Genomic DNA, 18,405 nt, shown 5'->3' on the forward strand with positions numbered 1-18,405 from the left:
GCGGTACGGGGCGGGGCGGCGCGCGGCGGCGTGAGCTCAGCTCCCGGCGCTCAGTCCGAGCCGGAGCGAGCCGCCGGAAAGATGTGCGCCGAGCGCGCAGAACCCCGCGCCGCCGCGGCGCTCTGAGGCCGCGGGCCAGAGGCGCCTCCGCCGTCCCGGGAGCCGCGCGCGCCTGGGCCAGCGGGCGGCCGGGAGCCGGCAGGCGGCCGCGCGGGCGGGCAGGCCGCCAGGGGCCGGCGGCGGCGCGACGCGGCCGGTCAGCACCGCCGGGACGAGCCGAGCGGGCGCCGCGCGGTGGGAGGGCAGGGCAGCGGCGGCGCGCCGCGCGAGGACGGCCCGGCGGGCCCCGCGCCCGCGCCCCCGCTCCTCCCGGGCCCCTCGGCCTCGGCCGCCGCGGCGATTCGCGCCTCGCGGCGCCGGCACCTGCCCGCGCGCCCCCGCGAGGCCCCAGGCCCGCGAGCGTTGGCGTTGGCGTTGGCGGCGCGCGCCGGGCATGCCCGGCGCCTGGAGCCCAGGGGGCGCGCGGGGGGGCGCGGGGGGGCCGGGCGGCGGCGGCGCGGCGCGGGGCGCGTGGATGTGGCGCCGGGCCCGGGCGGCGGCGGGCTCCAGCGGCGGGACCCCTTCGCCCCGCCCGCCTTCGCCTTCGCGCCCCCGGGAGAGGCCGAGGCCGGGGCCGTGATCGGCCGTGAGCCGGCGACGGGGGGCAGTCGTGGCCGCGGTCGCGGGCGGCGGCGGGTGCGCGGGGCGGCGGCGGAGGCCGTGGGGGCCCGGGCGCACGGGAGCGGGAGCGGCCGGGGGAGCCCGATCGCACCATGGAAGCTGCAGCGGCCGGCCGGGGCGGCTTCCAGCCGCACCCGGGGCTGCAGAAGACGCTGGAGCAGTTCCACCTGAGCTCCATGAGCTCGCTGGGCGGCCCGGCCGCTTTCTCGGCGCGCTGGGCGCAGGAGGCCTACAAGAAGGAGAGCGCCAAGGAGGCGGGTGCGGCCACAGTGCCGGCGCCGGTGCCCACTGCCGCGGAGCCGCCGCCCGTGCTGCACCTGCCTGCCATCCAGCCGCCGCCGCCCGTGCTTCCCGGGCCCTTCTTCATGCCGTCGGACCGCTCCACCGAGCGCTGTGAGACCGTGCTGGAAGGGGAAACCATCTCTTGTTTCGTGGTGGGAGGCGAGAAGCGTCTGTGCCTGCCGCAGATCCTCAACTCGGTGCTGCGCGACTTCTCACTGCAGCAGATCAACTCGGTGTGCGATGAGCTGCACATCTACTGCTCGCGCTGCACCGCCGACCAGCTGGAGATCCTCAAAGTCATGGGCATCCTGCCCTTCTCCGCGCCCTCCTGCGGGCTCATCACCAAGACGGACGCGGAGCGCCTGTGCAACGCGCTGCTCTACGGCGGCGCCTATCCGCCGCCTTGCAAGAAGGAGTTGGCGGCCAGCCTGGCGCTGGGCCTGGAGCTCAGCGAACGCAGCGTCCGCGTGTACCACGAGTGCTTCGGCAAGTGCAAAGGGCTGCTGGTGCCCGAGCTGTACAGCAGTCCTAGCGCCGCCTGCATCCAGTGCCTCGACTGCCGCCTCATGTACCCGCCGCACAAGTTCGTTGTACACTCGCACAAGGCCCTGGAGAACCGGACCTGCCACTGGGGCTTCGACTCAGCCAACTGGCGGGCCTACATCCTGCTGAGCCAGGACTACACGGGCAAGGAGGAGCAGGCCCGCCTTGGCCGCTGCCTGGACGACGTGAAGGAGAAGTTCGACTATGCCAACAAGTACAAGCGGAGGGTGCCCCGGGTAAGTGTCTCCGGGTCTTGGGAGTTGGCAAGCTATGCCCAAGGTGGGTGGGTGGGTGGGGTCCTTCTGCTCTGGGGACTGTGGGTTGTAAAGGCTTGGGGCTCATGGTTCGACCTTATCTGGCTTTGGGTTGTTTTGATTTCGGAAAGTAGGGGTCTCATCAGTTTCTTGTGGGAAAGGCCTTGAGGCCACCTTCGTGCTGTCTGTTGCGCTGCACCTATGGAGTAGAGTGAACGGGAAAGCCCTCTGAGGGCTCATCATAGTCCTCGACCGTACAGGCTAAGTAAGCTCTGAAGGTCTGAGAAAGAGGCCACCTTAAGCTCTGGGAGGTTAGAGTACCTGGACTCTATAGAGGCTGTGACTTTCTGGCCCATATCTCCATGGGACCTTGGCAGAGATGTCCCCATGAGGATGAAGTTTGCCCCCTCTCTCTCTGATGACCGGGAGGGATGCCTTCCTGAGATCCTCAGCTGACTATCCATACATATTTACTGCCTCTCCGGTTTTGTCTTTAAATCGTGGGGCAGGGACAGCTAAAGTGAAACAAGCCAGCTGTCTTGGCAGAGACCTGGCACTTGCAACCCCCCGAGTCTCCGGCTTGTGCTCAGCCGAGGCCACTTTGTCGTGGTCAGCGGCCTGGCCTGCGCGAGTTGCTGATGGTCTGCAGTTTACTTGGACTCACCCATTTCCTTCTGTTGCTCTTCTTGCTCGGTGTGGAGGCCTGTCAGCCCAGGCTGTGTTGTATGTGAGTCAAAGAAAGCTTTGTGAGATCTGCCTGGGCATTTCCTGGGCCACTTGGTACCTAAATCATTCACTGGAGTCCACAGGAAGTTTCTTTGCATATGCATCCTAAGTGTCTTTAACTTTTAAATATCCAGGCTTATTAAATTGCACACACAGAATGTTGCATTGGCTCAGCTATTCTTGGGAGACCTAATTAATTCAGCTATTGCATCAAACTTTTTTTTTTCTAAATCTGTGAATAGATGCTGCAGCCCGGTTTTCTCTGGGCGCCCCTCCAGCAGAGTGTCAGAGTTGTGGGGGGAGGGGCTCTGAAGAAGGATGGTCGCCTCATTCTCTGGGGGCTGCAGAGCGTGTGCATATGCTGTGTGTTCTAAGGCACTTTTACCTCAGCGGGTGCCCCGGGTGGGAGATGTTGCAGGCAGGTCTTTCCAAATGGACTTGGCTTGTGGGGTTCCCCCCAGTGGAGACCTGTCTGTCTGGGGTGGTTGCACCCTTTTGAGACCTGAGGTAGTCATGTGTATGATGACTGGTGGACTCCCTGGGACCACTGTAGAGACGTGGGACTGGAGAGGGCTGTGCCTCTGGGACACTTTCACGCCTCTTATCTTAGGAGCAGGCAGAAAATCTTGTCTGAGTTGGGTGTGTCTGTGTTTGTGTTTGTCTGGGTCCTGTGTGTTTGTGGTCTTTCTGTCTAGGCTTAGAGGACTAGCATGGTCCCCTTTGTCCCAGCTGCTGCTGAGAAGACTCCTGTCTTGTCTTCTTACAAGTCCTATGGTGCTGGGTATGAGATTCTCTGGGCTCAGGGGATATGGTTCAGATGCCCATGACAGCACTGTGGGGTTAGAAGGCAGTGCACTGACCATGGTCATGTGCTCGGGTCATTTCCACCATGGTTTCTGTCTAGTTGCTGTTCCCCGTTAGCCACCCCGGGAGCGCCCTGACACCTCGATTGTTGAGCGAAGGGAAGCTTCTCAGGTGCTCTGTATCCCCATAATTCCTCTCAGGCAGCAGTGGCTTCACCCTGGGTTCTAGAGTTTGACCACCTTCTAAGTGCTTACATGACAAGGGACCGGCAGTCTTTTGCCTCTTTGTGAGGTGCTCCCAGCTTCGGGTGAACTCTGCCTTGGGTTTAGGCTGGACTGTCCTCTTTCCGTCCCCATGGGACTAACATGCGTTTATCTCCATGAACCATAGGTAACACCTAGGAAGGGAGGCCGGTCTGGGTGCAGACCCATGGCTGCCCAGACTTCTCTGGTTCTAAGCAGTGGCCTGAGTGTCTGCTCCTGTCCACTGGATGTCAGGACCTTCATTGCTTCCTTCATTGCTTATCTTAACAGTTTTGATCTACTGAGGAGGAGGGCACAGGGGACAAAGAGTGCACCAGAACTGCAGGGCATGCAGCTCTTGACAGGCCCTTGGGCTGTCTTGACCTAGGGGGTGAGCTGAGCACTTTGTGGAGAGGTATGGGTTCTTGAGCCCATGGTGGGAAGGTACAGAGGTCTGGTTTTCCTGAGTCCTTGATACTCCCATGACAATTGGCTGCTCTGCTCCAGGGCAGCCTGCCTGAGGCGGCTTCAGTCTGGCTGAGGTAGGGTCTGCTTGGATCAGGTGGGATTGGCCTGGTTGAGGTGGAGTTGTGGCTCCTGTGGTCAGCTGAGTAGGTTTGGGGGTGCGGGCTGCCGTACCCCAGGCTTTGGCATGTGGGCTATGACAATGTGAAGGCTGGTGGTCTTTTGCAATACCCTCCTAATGTCACAAGGAAGCAGGAAATGTCCACTTATGCTGGTAAAGCTTTGAAGAAAATGAAGGCTGCTCACCGGGTGCTTACTCAGTGAGTTGGTCCTTCTGAGGGACCCCCTTGGCTACTTAGGTAGTAGTTACATAGGGAGCCAGCTTGGTTGTGGGGTCACATTCCCACTCTCTTCCTCAGTGACTGTGTGAGCAGGGTGCCTAGCCCCTCTGTGCCCCATTTTCTCTGAAGTAAATTAGGACTAATGCTTTGTTGAACCTGTCTTAAGACCATTTTTAGGGTGGGTGGTGGCAGAGTGCAGATGGATGGGAGCCTCTGAGCCTTCCCTTCCGTCCAGCGGCTTCCTGGACAGTTCTCCCTTCCGCTTGGGTTGTTCGATAGCCACTCACCTTCCCACAGAGCTCAGGGTATCTACATACCCTGAAGGAAAATGGACAGCGGCCCTTTGAGCTACCACTTCGTGTACCCAGTGGGATGTGGCTGATGTCCCCTAGGAAGATTTGTAGTTACGGGCAGCTGCCTTTCCTGCTGGTCTCCTTCTGGCCTCCTTCCGGATACAGTAGGGACCCACCTGTGGGTCTGAGAAGGGCTTTGGTGTGGAGGAACTTGGTAGGTTATGGCATCTCTGTGTTCTGAAGCCCCTGGGTTCTCAGGACTTTGTTCTGTCAGCTGATAACTACTTGATGTAGACTGTCAGGATTCCTCAGAGCAGCACAGTAGGACTGGGACTATGTTTCCTAAATCCACGCCTAGTCAGATGGTCAGCTTTAGGGAGCACTGAGCCCTGGGTATGTTTGGGACATGCCTGTGGCTTTAGGGTGCAGAGCTGAGGTGTGCTGGGTTCAGGAGTCCTCTCAGCGGGTTGCGGTTTGCTCTTGGTCTCTTGGGAGAGGGTCTTGCCTCCGTAGCCGTGGGATCACGTTTGTGTATCACTGCGTTGCGTTTTTTCCTTCACATTTGTGTATCACTGCCCTGTTGTGTTTTTTCCTTCACGTTTGTGTATCACTGCCGAGTTGTGGCTTTCCCTTCCATGAAGACTGCCTTAGGAGAGGACAGGGCCAATATGCTGGGACCCTGTCTCCTGGATACCTGCAGGTCTGGGTGTTCCTCAGAAAGTCAACTGCCCTTTGTCCAGTGGCTTCTTTTTGAAGAATATTCCTTGAGATTATGTCCTGTGCTGGGCTTTCTTAGAGTTGGTATTGATTTTCCCCCTGCAGATGCTTAGGCCAAGAATATGGGGTGCCAGGCCTTGAGGTCAGGTCCTGAGGTCCAGGAGTAGAAGAAGGGGGCTCTTTGGCCGGGTGGTAGTTCCAGTCCAAGGCCAGTGAGTCGTCAGAGAGCGGACAGCAGTTTGAGAGTGGGCTCTAGGACACCAGGGCCAGCTGTTTGTGGAGGGGTTAGTGAGTATTGGTGCAGACCTACCTCTGAGAGGGCCACGTTCTCATAGCATAGCCTGTCAGCCTATTTGTTCATCCTTCTCTACCTTCTGGGGCTCCTCTGGGAGCCATTTGGGTCCCTCACCATCTGGAGGAAGCAGGGTCATTGAGTAGCCCTCACCTTTGTCCCCGGATGCCCACTGAAGGCCCTGGTCATCAAGAAGCTTCCAAGAGTAAGGTCATTGACTCTCTCTCAGCCGTTTCTCAACCTCCCCTGCAGCTGGTTTGTGTAATGTCTGTCTGAAGTGTTTAAGGGCAGACAGGATGTAGAGGGTGAGGAAGTCTGGGCCAAGTGTGAACCCAGCCCTGCCCTGGAGCAGAGCCTCCCCCAACCCCCAGGTCTGAGCTGCTGTCTTTGCAGCCTCAGAAGGGAGGCTGCGGTTGAGGGGCTTGCCTGCCCTGCTGTCTGGCGGGAGGTGAGGTGGCCATGGCTGGGGCTGGATTCTGCAACAGTGTCTCTTTCTAAGGATTGCGAAAGTTGAGGGAAGGTTTCTTCTTTAGAAGAATTATGCAAGTTTCAACTGAAATGTTTTTTAAAAGTTTCTTTGTTTTGAATCAAAACACAGGCTAAATTACTTCTGTGAGATCTAGGAGACCTGGGCATGGAGGGGAGCCTCTCTTGCCTGCCCTGGCTGCCAGGGGAGGGAAAGGAATTGTGGGTTTGGGAGCCAGATGTTATATATAGATGGGGGCTTGGGATCATTGGTTGAGATGTGCTTTGCCCCTGGTATCGTGTGTGGTCAGGAACAGGTTTTGGTCAGTATCCATTGTAGCCACTGATGACATCTCTGGGTGCTATCATGCTGACCTGCTTGCACTGCTCCATCAAGGGTGCCTCCCATCTTCTCTTGTGACCCAGTGAAGTCTGGTCCCTTGTCTAGATGAAGGAGTGTGCACCTATGATCTTGCTGCCTTTTGAGGCACTTGGAGAGGTTATCCTGGATCACCCTCTGCAAGAACCCATGTCACCAGGGCCACAGTATAGTAAGGGATTGCTCACTTAGCTTCTCTCTCTGCACACAAGGCCCCATCCCCGCGCTTTTGTGTTGCTGCATAGAGATCTGTGGGTTCTGGACTCACAGCTGCCAGAATCCTTGTTTCTGAAACAGGGACCAAGATTTGGAAATGATAGTAAAGTCCAGGCAGGAGCCTGTGGCCCTCGAGGGACATGCGCACCTGGTTACAGTGACACTACCAAGTGTCCTGTGAGTGGATTTGGCTATTCTTGTCTGTGTATTCTTTTGAGTCACTGACCTGTTTGTGTGGAAACCGATAAAGGGATCTTGGCAAGAGCCCAGAGTCACCCAAGATCTGTCTAGCTGTTTGGCGTTTGTGCCTTCTCTGATTTTTACTTTTTTGGCTTCTAATGACTGAAAGAATGCCAGGACTTTGGTAACAGGGAATGAGGTGCCACACCATACCCACCCAGGCTCTTGTGTGCACTGTGGGAGCCGTCTGCTGTCTGCGGTGGTATGGTGTGTTTTGTTTCTGGCTTCTGGGAATAAGTGGGGGCTGATCACAGCTGGGTCTCTGGGTAGTGGGGGTGGAGGGATGATTCAGTGGAAGCAAGCAGTCACTGCGGGCGGGCCGGCCTCAGTGCCCAGATCTCCATGGCTGCAGAAGGGAAGGGAGGGAAGGTTGGACTTGTCCCTAGCACGGTTCCATCTCATGGAATGCTCTGAAGAAGGCCTGCTCTTGCATGTCTGACGTGGGAGATACCTGCACCCTGCTTCCAGTTGGAGTGCTTGGAAAACCCTAGAATGTTTCCCTTGGCTGAAACTGTGAGCATTGATGTTCTTCCCAGCCCTCTTCTAGCCGACTGTGGCTTCCTCTGGAACGTCCGCTGGTCACTGTGAAAGAAGCAGCTCTTGTTGGAAGCGGCTTCCTGTAGCTCCCACTGTGCTAGCATTTCAGGGAAGTGCAGCAGCCTGGCGTGGGTGCTGGGAACGACCTGGTGGAGGTTGTGGTGTGCTGTGAAGACTTGTGGGCTGTCAAGTGGAGCTGACCGGAGGGCCAGGGTGGTAATGGGGCTCTGATGTGACCCTTCCCTTCCCTCACTTCCCCTGAGTTTGGGTGTGAGGAAGGCCCATCCACCATGTGACAGGTGACAATATTTAGGGGGGTGGGTACTGAAGTTTCCCAGAGTGGGTTTACCAGTTTAGTGAGGAGTTGCGGCTATACCCGAGGTATAACTGGTGTCACGTGGTACCACCCTGATGCTGTTAAATGCGATTTTGTGGTCCATGCACACTCTCTGCTGATCGTCCCCATTGGTATCAACTTATTCCACTGCTGTGAGAAAAACCATTGTCAGCGGACAGATTGTTTCTAAGTGTAGTGTTGTCTGTCTACAAGCAAGTCTATAAGTAACCGGAGTGAGAAGTGACTGTTGCCCTTGCAGACCCCTCAGCTAATAGTAGGCGTTGCTGGCCTTGCTTGCTGGGAAGGCCAGTCAGAGTGGGTGGCTGCCAGCAGAGTTCGTTGGCTCTGTACTGAAAGCAACATGGGAATGTTTTTGTTTTGACTATGGAATGTGGCCCTTTGCTTGTAGACAGAGGTTCTTAGTGCCTGTTCCTTTTATTTTTATTTTGTGTGTGTGCATGGTGTATGTGTGCACATGAGTCCACATGCCCTTTGTGAGAAGCCAGAAGTTGATGTTGGGTGTCCTCTGTCCTTCCCCACCTCATTTTGCGATTATCTCTGAATCCAGAGTTGGCTGTTTTGGCTAGACTAGCTGGCTAGTGAGCATGGAGATGTACTTCTCTCTTCTACCCAGTGCTGGGGTTACAGGTGCTGTGAGCATGGGTGTGGTGCGGAGGATCTGCACTCGGGTCTCTTGTTTGTGCAGCAAGCACTTAGCCTGCCTTGCCATTTCCCTGGACCTTGATGTCTGATTTTAGAGATGAGACTGAGGCTGTCTCAGTTGCCTTGCTGGGGTACCCTTCCTTGAGTGACAGACCTCCAGGAAGTGTGAGGCCCTCATTCATGAGTGTCTTTAGCCCTAGAAGGTGTGTAACCTGCAGGGGTCGAGCACTTAGGGAAACTGATTTGCTTGCACAGCAATACTGCTGTCCTCTATGCATGCTGGCATAAGGGACTTCTCTGTGCTAGTCCCTGTCCAATGTCCCGCTTGATAGTCCCTTCCTGGTGTAGCCTGAGGGTGTTGTATCTGGGTCCCCTCTGTGAGAAGTTGTGGGTAACAATGCAGACCTTTCTCAGAGACTCCTCCACTCCCCTTTCAGTTTATTTAGTAACCCAAAGTAATGTACACTCCAGAGAAACACTGGGATAGGCGGACCTGTAGGCGAGAGCAGGGCAATTAGTTTGTGCTTTCCCTCTGTGTCTCCTGTGCCCTCAGCATGACAGAGAGGCCCTTGCCACTGGCCTGCAGTCCCTCTGGCACCTTGTGGTTCTGTAATTGACCAGGTGGCATCGGACCTGTGTCTGGGATGTGCTGCTACACCCTGCCACCCTGAAGGATTGGCAACTCTGGGCCCGTCCTGCAACACCAGCCAGCCTTGGTTTCAGCACCATGTCCTGTGTTCCAGTTCTGTTTAGGCTCTTGGGCTAGGGTGCGCTCCTTTCTCCATCTCATCCACCTGAAGATGACAGTTTTGAGGGGCAAATATCAGAGCACCTTTCTCTGGAAGAGAAGAGGGATTTGCTTTTTGGGGGGAGGAGGGGGCAGGATCTTGTAGTCTAGGCTGTTGCTGACTTGTGGTCCTCAGTCTTTTGAGTTGAGATTACAGGGATGTACCACCACACGGGCTGATGGGCTTGTTTGTTGAAGGTGAATGCTGGGCCTGGACTTTGACCTCTCTCATTCTAGCAGGAGGTGGACCAGGCTGGCAGGTGGGGGGCAGCTGGGCCACACCATAAGAACCTGCGTACAGGCCCATGTTCCATGTGTGATGTTAGGGGTTACTTGGCCACTCGTACTGCAGAAACTAAGTGAGGTTTAAGTTGGAATTGTGCATCCCTGGGCTTGGCCGCAGTGCAGCCCCAGGAAGTCCTGCTGCGCACCCCCACCCCACGTTGCTGTGGGTGTCCTGTGTTCTGGGGTGTGTTGCTTGGGAACCTGCCATGGCTCTTTGGGGGTGAGGCCTTGATTGGAGATGCCCAGGTCCCTATGGCTAGCACAATGCTCTGAGATGGAGTCTTTTCTGTGGAGACCTCCCTGTCACACTGCTGGGGCTGCCACCTGGTGTTTGATGGCGTTGCCTGTCTCTTTTTCTGCTTCACCTGCTGCCTCCCGCTTCCTGGTGTTACAACGGTGTTGCCCAAACCATTAAAAGAATTATACTCCCAAGTTGAATGATATGCAAATGTAGTCAATTAAGCGAGGGGATTTTAATTAGCAGTTTAAGTTCATGTGTGAAGTGCCTTGCTTTAATTACTTGACAGTTTTGTTGTAAATTTGCTAAGTTTTTTTTTGCAGAACTATCAAAACTGTGATTTTTTTTTTTTAACATCCTTCTATGCAGTAAGTGTGGCCCAGCTCGCGTGACCCTAGTGGGTTTGTCTCCATTCATGAAGCTCTTGAAACTGTGAAAACGAGGTGGACCTTGTAGGTTACCTCTGCACAGCTCGGCTAGTTAGGTCACACTCCTTGTTTTCCTGGCACAGGCTGGCAGGGTGACTCCCTGGGCTTCCCTGGTGGATGCTGGAGAGAAGGCCCCTTCCAGCCTGGGTCTGGTGCTGATGGAGCACAGGTATTCTACCCAGGCACAGCTGGGCGCCTGGAGTGGGAGTCAGGAGCTATGTGGGTGGGCATCCGTCCCTCCTACTAAATGAGGTGCCTGATGGGTGCAGCTGACCATCCCTAGACATCACTCAGAGTCTTCCTGTTTGTTCTTCCATTTAAGAGAGGTGAAGAGTCCTGCTTTTTTAAAGTTCTTTGCCTGGCTACCTGAAAGCCTTCAGGCCAGGAAGCTTCGCTCTGATTCTCCTGAGCTGGAGGGAGGTTTGCCCGACACCTGTGTCCAGATACAGCCTGGTCATGTCTTTGCAGCTGTGGTTCTGAATCCCTCACGCCCACCCTACCAGCATGTTCTAGTGTGTAATGGGTAGTTGTTATAAATGGCTCTTATGGTTGGGTTTAGAATTTACTCTGATTCGCCTGTTGTTGCTATTAAATTCATCTCTGTTGTGGGGGAAAAGAGGGTTTTCCTCTCTGGTTTATAACGCCTTTCAGATAATCCTCAGATTTACTGTGTTGCCTGATGATGCAGATGTCTTCTGAGGAACACAGTGTTTTGTGAGAAGTGTGCTTACACAGCTAGGTGGTATGGCTGACCATGTTCTTGGACTCGGTCATAGCCCAGTGTGCTTGCTGCGGGCCTGTGCCAGGTTTGCATGCCCTGAGTGGTGCAGGCCGTCAGAGAGTGCTGGGTAAGTTCTCACTCATCTCGGTGTCTGAGGTGCAGAAGGTGCAGTAAAAATGCCAGACGGAGCTGACGTGGGCAGCAGATGCCTGCAGCCTCGGCACCCAGGAAGCTGAGGCATGAAGGTGGCAGCTTCCAGGCCAGCTCAAGGCTCTGTCTCCGTGGAGGGAGAGAGGGATACTAGGTGGTAGGACGTTTTGAGCCCCATTTTTTACCTTGTGGGACTGCTTTTGTGCCTGTGGCCTATTATTAAAGCATTGGCTTGAGGTATAGGACTGCACTGCCTGGGCTTGAGATCTATTTTCCTGTTTAAATACTTAATTTGGATTGGGTTTTGGGGGATTGGGTAATATCTGACTCTGAATGGAGAAAGCGATCTCTTTCTCTGTAGAGAGTGTCTGTGGGCTGAGGACTCGTCAGGGTGGCCCTGTAACACGAAGCCCTGCTGCAGTCCGTCCTCAGGTTCTTCTGTCCCGTCAGCCTAGCCTTCTGCAATAATTTCCAAAAGCCCATGTCAGTGAGTGAGGAGGAGCCGGAGAAGGGACACTTGGCTCCTGAGCCTGAGATGTCGCTGCTGGGGAAGAGAGAAGACTTCAGAGCTGGGCCCACGGGCAGGGCTTCCAGTTCCCTCGAGACCCATGGTGCACAGTTTGTGGATTTTAAGATGGGAATGCCTTTAGCCTTTAGCTCAAAGAGACTGTCCGGTGTAGAAAGAAAAGTAGGCGTTATATAGAGGTGAAGTTCCTTCTCTTTGTTAGCAAGGTGATAGACCACCGTAGTAATATAGCAAGGACATATGGAGGGCACATTCTCCTGTTGGGGCCTGGCGGGCCACTCATGCTGCAGACCATGTTAGTGGTGTGGCAGGAAGAAATGCAGGATCCTGTCCCGCACGTCCTGGGTCCCGGTTTCTCACTGGGAGAGATGATCTTCCTTCAGCCTCTACCTTCAGCCTCTGTGTTTGCAACGAAGCCCTGTACAACTCACCTAGAGCAAGAGCTCTGTAGCCCTGATCCTTCTTGCCTATAGGTAGACCTTGCAGTATGTCGTGTGCTCTGGATGGCCACCAGCACGGGTGCCACTCCAGGTAGCGACTGCAAGTCTCCCAAGGTTGCCCCCCTTTTAGCTCCAACTAGTAAAGATTTGGAGTTTCTGAAGAGCAGAGCTTCTTGCTGGGTTCCTCCCTCCCCCATCCAGAGTATGAGGAGCTCAGAGCCCCTGTGCACTCCAGTGGGACAGGGGTGCTTGTCTTTCACTGACTCTGAGCTTCTCATTGAGCCATTCCACTCTGGGCCTGCCCCAGATTTACCTGCAGCTCATGCCCAGGCTGCATCAAGACACGCCCAACTGAAGTCTATGTTCTTGTCTCAAGACCCCAAACACACATCAACACAAGAACAGGGACACAGCAAAGCCACACACAGTGACACTGAGCCTACCCGCATGACAGGGGTGCCTTGAGAGCAACACTGCTGGCACTATAGTGACCAACCGCCCTCAACCCTCAGGAGCTGGAGGTGGGAACAGGATGGTTCGCCAATGGGAAGTGCCAGGGCGTAATACTGCACCCCTTCCTAGTTCTGGGGGCCCAGCCCTGGCTCATTCTACACCGAGGGACTCGGGAGGTCACTCTGCACTTCTTGACAGTGCACAGGCATTGGTGGTGTTCCATGTTGCCACAGTGACTCTTCTGCAATGTGTGTAAGACAAGGCCCAAGGTGACATGTGCAGTTTAAAAAAAAAAGTGAGACCATGAGATGGGAAAAGTTTCTCGCTGCCAAACGTGATGGCCTGATTCTGGTCCCCGGCATTGAACTCGTTCTGTGGCTGTGGCTGTTTTAGTCCTGTTCCTCCTGCTCTTACCTCTCCGTGCTGTGGGTCTAGGTGTGTGCCACCGAGCTTGGGGCATCTGTCTTGTTTGTTTGGTTTTGGAGACAGTTTCTCTGTACAGCCCTGGCCGGCCTCGGATTTAGAAACCTGACTGCCTTCGCCTCTCAGTGCTGGGATCAAAGGCCCACACCGGGCGTGCGGCACCATCTTATCTTAGGAGGTGTGCAGTTGTGGGCATCAAGCACGTTACCTTGTGCCGTTGTCACCACTGTCCCCTAGTTGACTTCAGTCATCCTGTCCTGAGGTGGTGTCCCTCTTAAACATTGGCCTCTCCTTCCTTTAGCCCTGACCCACTTCCAATTGAAAGTCTCCTTCTGTCAGCCCAGTTACTCTAGGAACTTAAGTACAGCAAGCAAATGCTCTCTGGTTTTGTTCACTCAGCACAGTGTCTTCAGGGTTCATTCATATGTACCAGCCAGCCAGCCAACCAGCCAATCAACCAATCAATCAATCAATATCAGCCAACCAACCAACCAACCCACCTTCCTGCTTTTCCTTTCCCTGAGTATGTGTGAGTGTGTGAGGTAGAGCTTGTCGGTGGTTTGAGCTGCACCTCTGGTAGTCGATGATGTTAAGCACTGTCATGTGTCCCTTCAGTCCCTTTGTCCATGTGACTGACGTGGCTTCTTGTTGTTATGACTGCTACTCTGTGTGTGTGTGTGTGTGTGTGTGTGTGTGTGCGCGTGCGCGCGTGCGCACACACACGCGCACACGCGAGCACACGCGCACATGCATGTATGCATGTCTGTCTTTGTCTTTTATTGGTACGTGCCTGAAGGGTGCGGGACCTGGAAGATGGTTACTTCAGCTTGGGAGAAGAGGACTGCAAAGGGGAGTGGGGCAGACTTCAGGCTGTAAGGTTGTCTGTCCTGCTGCTTTCTGGAGAAAGAAAAAGACTTTCTGAAGCACTCTTAATCACCACACACAGTTTATTCCTTCTTGGTAGGGACCACCCTGGCCCAGCCTCTGTTTTCTAGGAATGGAAGAGGAGTTCAGGGCCCCCCTTCTAGACTGGGATGTGTTCTCTCATTTTCCTAATCATCTGTCCAGTTTGGCTTTAGGAAAGAACTGACCAGAGCCTGCCCCTCCCTGCTGAGTCTCCCTCCTGTCTCCAGGCACCATTTCCTGTGCCTCTGTGTACTTCTCCCTCCACCAGGGTTGCTCCTGTGGGTGACTGGTGATGAGTGGCCCTGCTAGGTTGTCTCTGCTGTTGGGCTTCAGTGCCTCAAAGTGCGGAGAGTCTCTGTGCTGCGAGCCGCAGTAGCTCACGTACACCGCCCACGCAGAGCCCCTTGGTTTCTTTCCTGGTGCCTGTAGCAGCACGTCCAGAACCTGGGATCCTCTAGGGCCCTCAGTGCCCTGACTGATTATTCCGCCTGGCCAGGCCCCATTCTCAGCATTGGTTTGTAAGTGTCTCTCTTGCCTGCTCAGCCTGGCAGCGTGGCTGAGATGACCCGGACAGTTTTGTGAGGCTTGGCTTGGTCATAATTGTTGAATGTTAATGAGGGAGGCTAGTGGGGGCTAGGCCAGGGTGGTTCCTGAAAATGGGCCCTTGCCTTTTGTTTTGCAAATTATGTTAGGAACCCCTGCTAGTAGTGGGGGGGGGTGGTACTTGTGGGATTCCAAAGGCAACCCTGGTGCCTAGGGCTGGGGCTAGTAAGTAGCCTTTGACCTGTAGCCTCAGGGATGGTGGTTCTTTTGTGTTTGGCTTTAAGAAAAGGGAGAGTCGGTAGATTATCAAGCCACTTTTCCACTGGCCCTGCCGGTGATTGGCCCGCGATGAAGTGAAAGTCTTTTCTTGCTGTTGTGGGTCGAGATTCTCACCCTCCTTTCCTGTGTGCAGTAGCTCAGCCGTGGGGTTTTGTGCCTTTGGCTTGAGTGTCAGCTTCTTGGAGAGAGAGAGGCAGATCTGTGTGGTGGTTAGGGGTGTGAGATCTGAAGGCAGCATAGCTGGGCCTGGGTCACTCCCATCCTGGGTCACGAGTTTCTGAAAGGAGGCACTAGAACACCCTGTGAACAGACAGCGAGGCAACGTTGTCTTGAAGACTTTCAGTGTTTTGGCCCTTTTTTGGGGAGAGCCAGCTGTATTCTGCAAGCAGTCTGAGAAGCCACAGTGGTCTGAGCACATGTGTTGTAGCCTGAGTGTGACTGACGCAAGCCGTCACCAGCCTGGCACTCAGTGACCATCGAAGGCACCAGGAGACACGGTTCACTAAAGCTGCCAGGCCAGAATGCCTCCCGTCTGCCCATTTGTGCCTATGCCGACGACAATGTTTGATATTGCCAGGGCCCTCCCAAGGGTTTGCCTTTTGTTGGACTCATCTGGTTGGGATCTTGGTGGGACACCTGCTGCTCTGGGAGACACAGGTTGAAGATACTGTGAACTCTGAGGTCTAGGTGACCATGTGGGTATATTTGCAGCTGCCCGCTATCTGGTAAAGGAAGTCACTTCTCTGTTGAGTTCACATGGTAACTATCAGTTTCAGAGCATGGGCTGTCTAGGCATTTCCAGACTGACTGACCTCGCCACGAGTGATGCTTGCTTGATCTTGGGGAATTTTCTGGGAAAACCTTTTTCCAGAAAGCAAGCAAGGCAGTGTGGACAGCACCTTAGAGAGGTCTGTTTCTGCCCTGCTGCATTGGGGCTGAGAGCTGAGAGACAGGAGCCAGTGGGAGGAGCCCATGTTAAGTTCTCGTGGGCGCAGAAGTTTGGGGATTTTTGCAGTTGGACGTTACTCTATTGTGGATTTGATGTTTCTGCCTGATTCAGAGAAGCCACTTGAATATGGCTTTGTGAATATGGCTCATATGAAGGGTGGGTGGTGCTAGGGTTCCTCTCAGTCCTGATGTTCCTACATCCTGCTATTCTGTGTGTGCTGCCTCCAAGGCTGAAGGGACGGGACTGACCATCACTAAGCTTGCCCGTCTTTGGTGTAAGACTTTGTTTTGTTTTTTTTTTTTTTTTTTTTTTTTTTTGGTTCTTTTTTTCGGAGCTGGGACCCAACCCAGGGCCTTGTGCTTCCTAGGCAAGCGCTCTACCACTGAGCTAAATCCCCAACCCCATAAGACTTTGTTTTGAAGAATCTTCAAACTGTTAGGAGAGCCGGGTGGTGGACCTCTGTGTGCCTGTATCAGCCAGCGTCTCCTATGCTTTGCCTCACTTGGTTCCCTAATGCAGTGACTCTTAACCTTCCTAACGCTGGACCCTTTAGTACAGTTCTTATGCTGTGCTGACCCCCAGCCATAACATTTTTGTTTCTACTTCACAACTGTAATTTTGCTACGTTACGAATCGCAATGTAAGTACTTTTGGAGATAGAGGTTTGTCAGAGGGTCACGACTCACAGGTTGAAAACTACTGTCCTACTGTTGCTTTGAAAGACAGGGCTTCACTGTGTAGACCAGGCTGGCCTTGAGCTCATGGAAATCTACATGTTGCTCCCTGAGCAGTGAGATCAAAGGCCTGTGCTACTGTTCTTTGCCTTTCTCTTTTTTTGTTTTAGCTTTTGGTGATAGTGGTGAGGATGTTCAGGCAGTGGTGTCCTCCCGCCAAGGCAAGGGCACATGGCTGAGTGGCCCTACTGTGGCCACCACATTTCTCCTGAGCCTTGCTAAGCCAGGTATTTAGGGACTTGGTAGCACTTGAGGTGTTATGGGTGTTTGTATCCAACTTTGGGAGCCTTTCCTATCTGTGGTTACTAAGTAACCAAGGAGAAGACTTTCAGCCCTTGGTCTCCTGTCCTCATGAACTTTGCTCCAGTGGGTGTGGGGCCCTTGTGATCCTGCCTGGCCCAGTTATGCTACAGCCTTTGAGGCGTTGCTCTCCGCTGTGTTGGTTACCCCATCTTTTTGTCACCATATCATGGCCATTTTGCTGTCTGTGTCATCTGTTTCTGATCACCCTTTGTCTTGTTGATGATTTCTAGAGAACTAGCGCACACACAGCCCCCAATGCCCCGTACCCTGTCTTGGCCCACGATGTGCTGTTTGCTTTCTTCTAACGGGGTGACTGCCTGATTCCACTCAACCCCACTGCTCTCCCGGTGGAGTCCATGCTGTTGCACTGGCGCTGCCATCCATGGTGGCTGATGCTAGCCATTGCATTACTAGTGAAGCCCAGTTACCCCACAGATTCCCAAGTCTCCATCACTAAATTTGGGTTGTACCAAATGGCTACCTCCTGCAAAATCTTCTGCCAAATATCCGATCTGCGCGTGTTGACTGCCTTCCTAGTCCTCTTGTTGGTAAGAATCACAGGCTTTCTCTCTCTCCTGTACTTCTCCTGTCCCGACTCCTTCCATCAGTACGGCCAAGCTATGGTTTATCTTCCTGATACTGTCTCCGAAGCTGTCCATCCCGTCGTGCCACTCTCGCTGTGCCCAGACATGCACGCGGGGCTCCTCCTCTCTTCTGGTATGCTTTTCGCACACCACACGGGTGCCCTGGGGTCTTCAGGAAGGTATGTGTGGATGGCTGGTGAGCGCTGTGAGAAGGGTATGCAGGTGCTGCGGATTTCAAGACTCTGTTTTTCAGATTTTTTTTTTTAATTTATGTGTGTGATTTTGATTGTGTCTCTATATAAACACATCCGTGCCGTGTAACCGAGGAGACCAGAGGAGGTGTCATGTTCCCCAGGGCTGGAGATACAGGTGTTTGTGAGCAGTCTGATGTGGGTGTTAGAGTTAATCCGGTCCTCTGCCAGAGCAGCAGACACTCTCACTACAGAGCCATCCCTCCAGCCCAGGGTACCCACAGACAACTACCACAGTTCTCTCTATCAGCTTTGCGGCCCAGGATTATCTAGTTTCAAAATAAGATTTATTTCACTTGGAGCTCTTGTGATGGCTCGTCAGGTAAAGAATGGTAACGGTGCTTGTTACCAAGCTGACAACCTGCATTCAGTTCCTGGGCCCCACACGGAGTGGAGTGGAGCGAGCTGTCTTCTGCAAGTTGTCATCTGGCTGCCACTTGCACGCCATGGCATGTGTGCTCTGCTTCTCAGCAATGTCACAGTAACAACAGAATTAAATCCATCTTGCCTTAAAAGTTTGAAAGTATTCTAAGATGGATTCAGTCCAATCTTAGTTCCCCCAGGAGAGCTAAGGAAGTTTGGAGTGGATTCTGCTTCCTAAGTTGGTGGCGTGATTGAGGGTCCACTGTTCTCTGTAGGACTCCTAGCAGAGAGCTTTAGGCCCCGACCAGTTACTCGTTTTATTGCCTGTCAAAGGTGTTATTTTGAGCTGCTGTCCCCTGCACATTACAACACTAGGCAAAATCAGATAACTCAGTGATAAGTGTTCTCTAGAACGGGAGGCGGGAGGGAGGGAGGGAGGGAGGGAGGGAGGGAGGGAGGGAGGGAGGGCGGGTGGGCGTGCCTCCCCCCCCCCCACAGTCTGGGGCTCCTCCTTCAGGGCCTAGCT

General features: G+C 54.3%; 1 protein-coding gene across 2 annotated transcripts in view; it reads left to right on the forward strand.

Annotated features, from left to right (window-relative positions):
- Window positions 1-542: 542 nt before the first annotated feature.
- The window catches only part of Ski (SKI proto-oncogene), a 68,389-nt gene continuing 50,526 nt past the window's right edge, over window positions 543-18,405 (forward strand). For both annotated transcript variants that reach the window (XM_032893473.1, XM_032893481.1), the window contains exon 1: window positions 543-1,781. In XM_032893473.1, coding sequence (XP_032749364.1) covers window positions 813-1,781 — 969 coding nt within the window. In that variant the 5' untranslated portion in view covers window positions 543-812. The remainder of the gene's footprint in view (window positions 1,782-18,405) is intronic.

This window comes from Rattus rattus, chromosome 1 (assembly GCF_011064425.1).
Source record: "Rattus rattus isolate New Zealand chromosome 1, Rrattus_CSIRO_v1, whole genome shotgun sequence".
In the NCBI taxonomy this organism is placed as follows: Eukaryota; Metazoa; Chordata; class Mammalia; order Rodentia; family Muridae; genus Rattus; species Rattus rattus.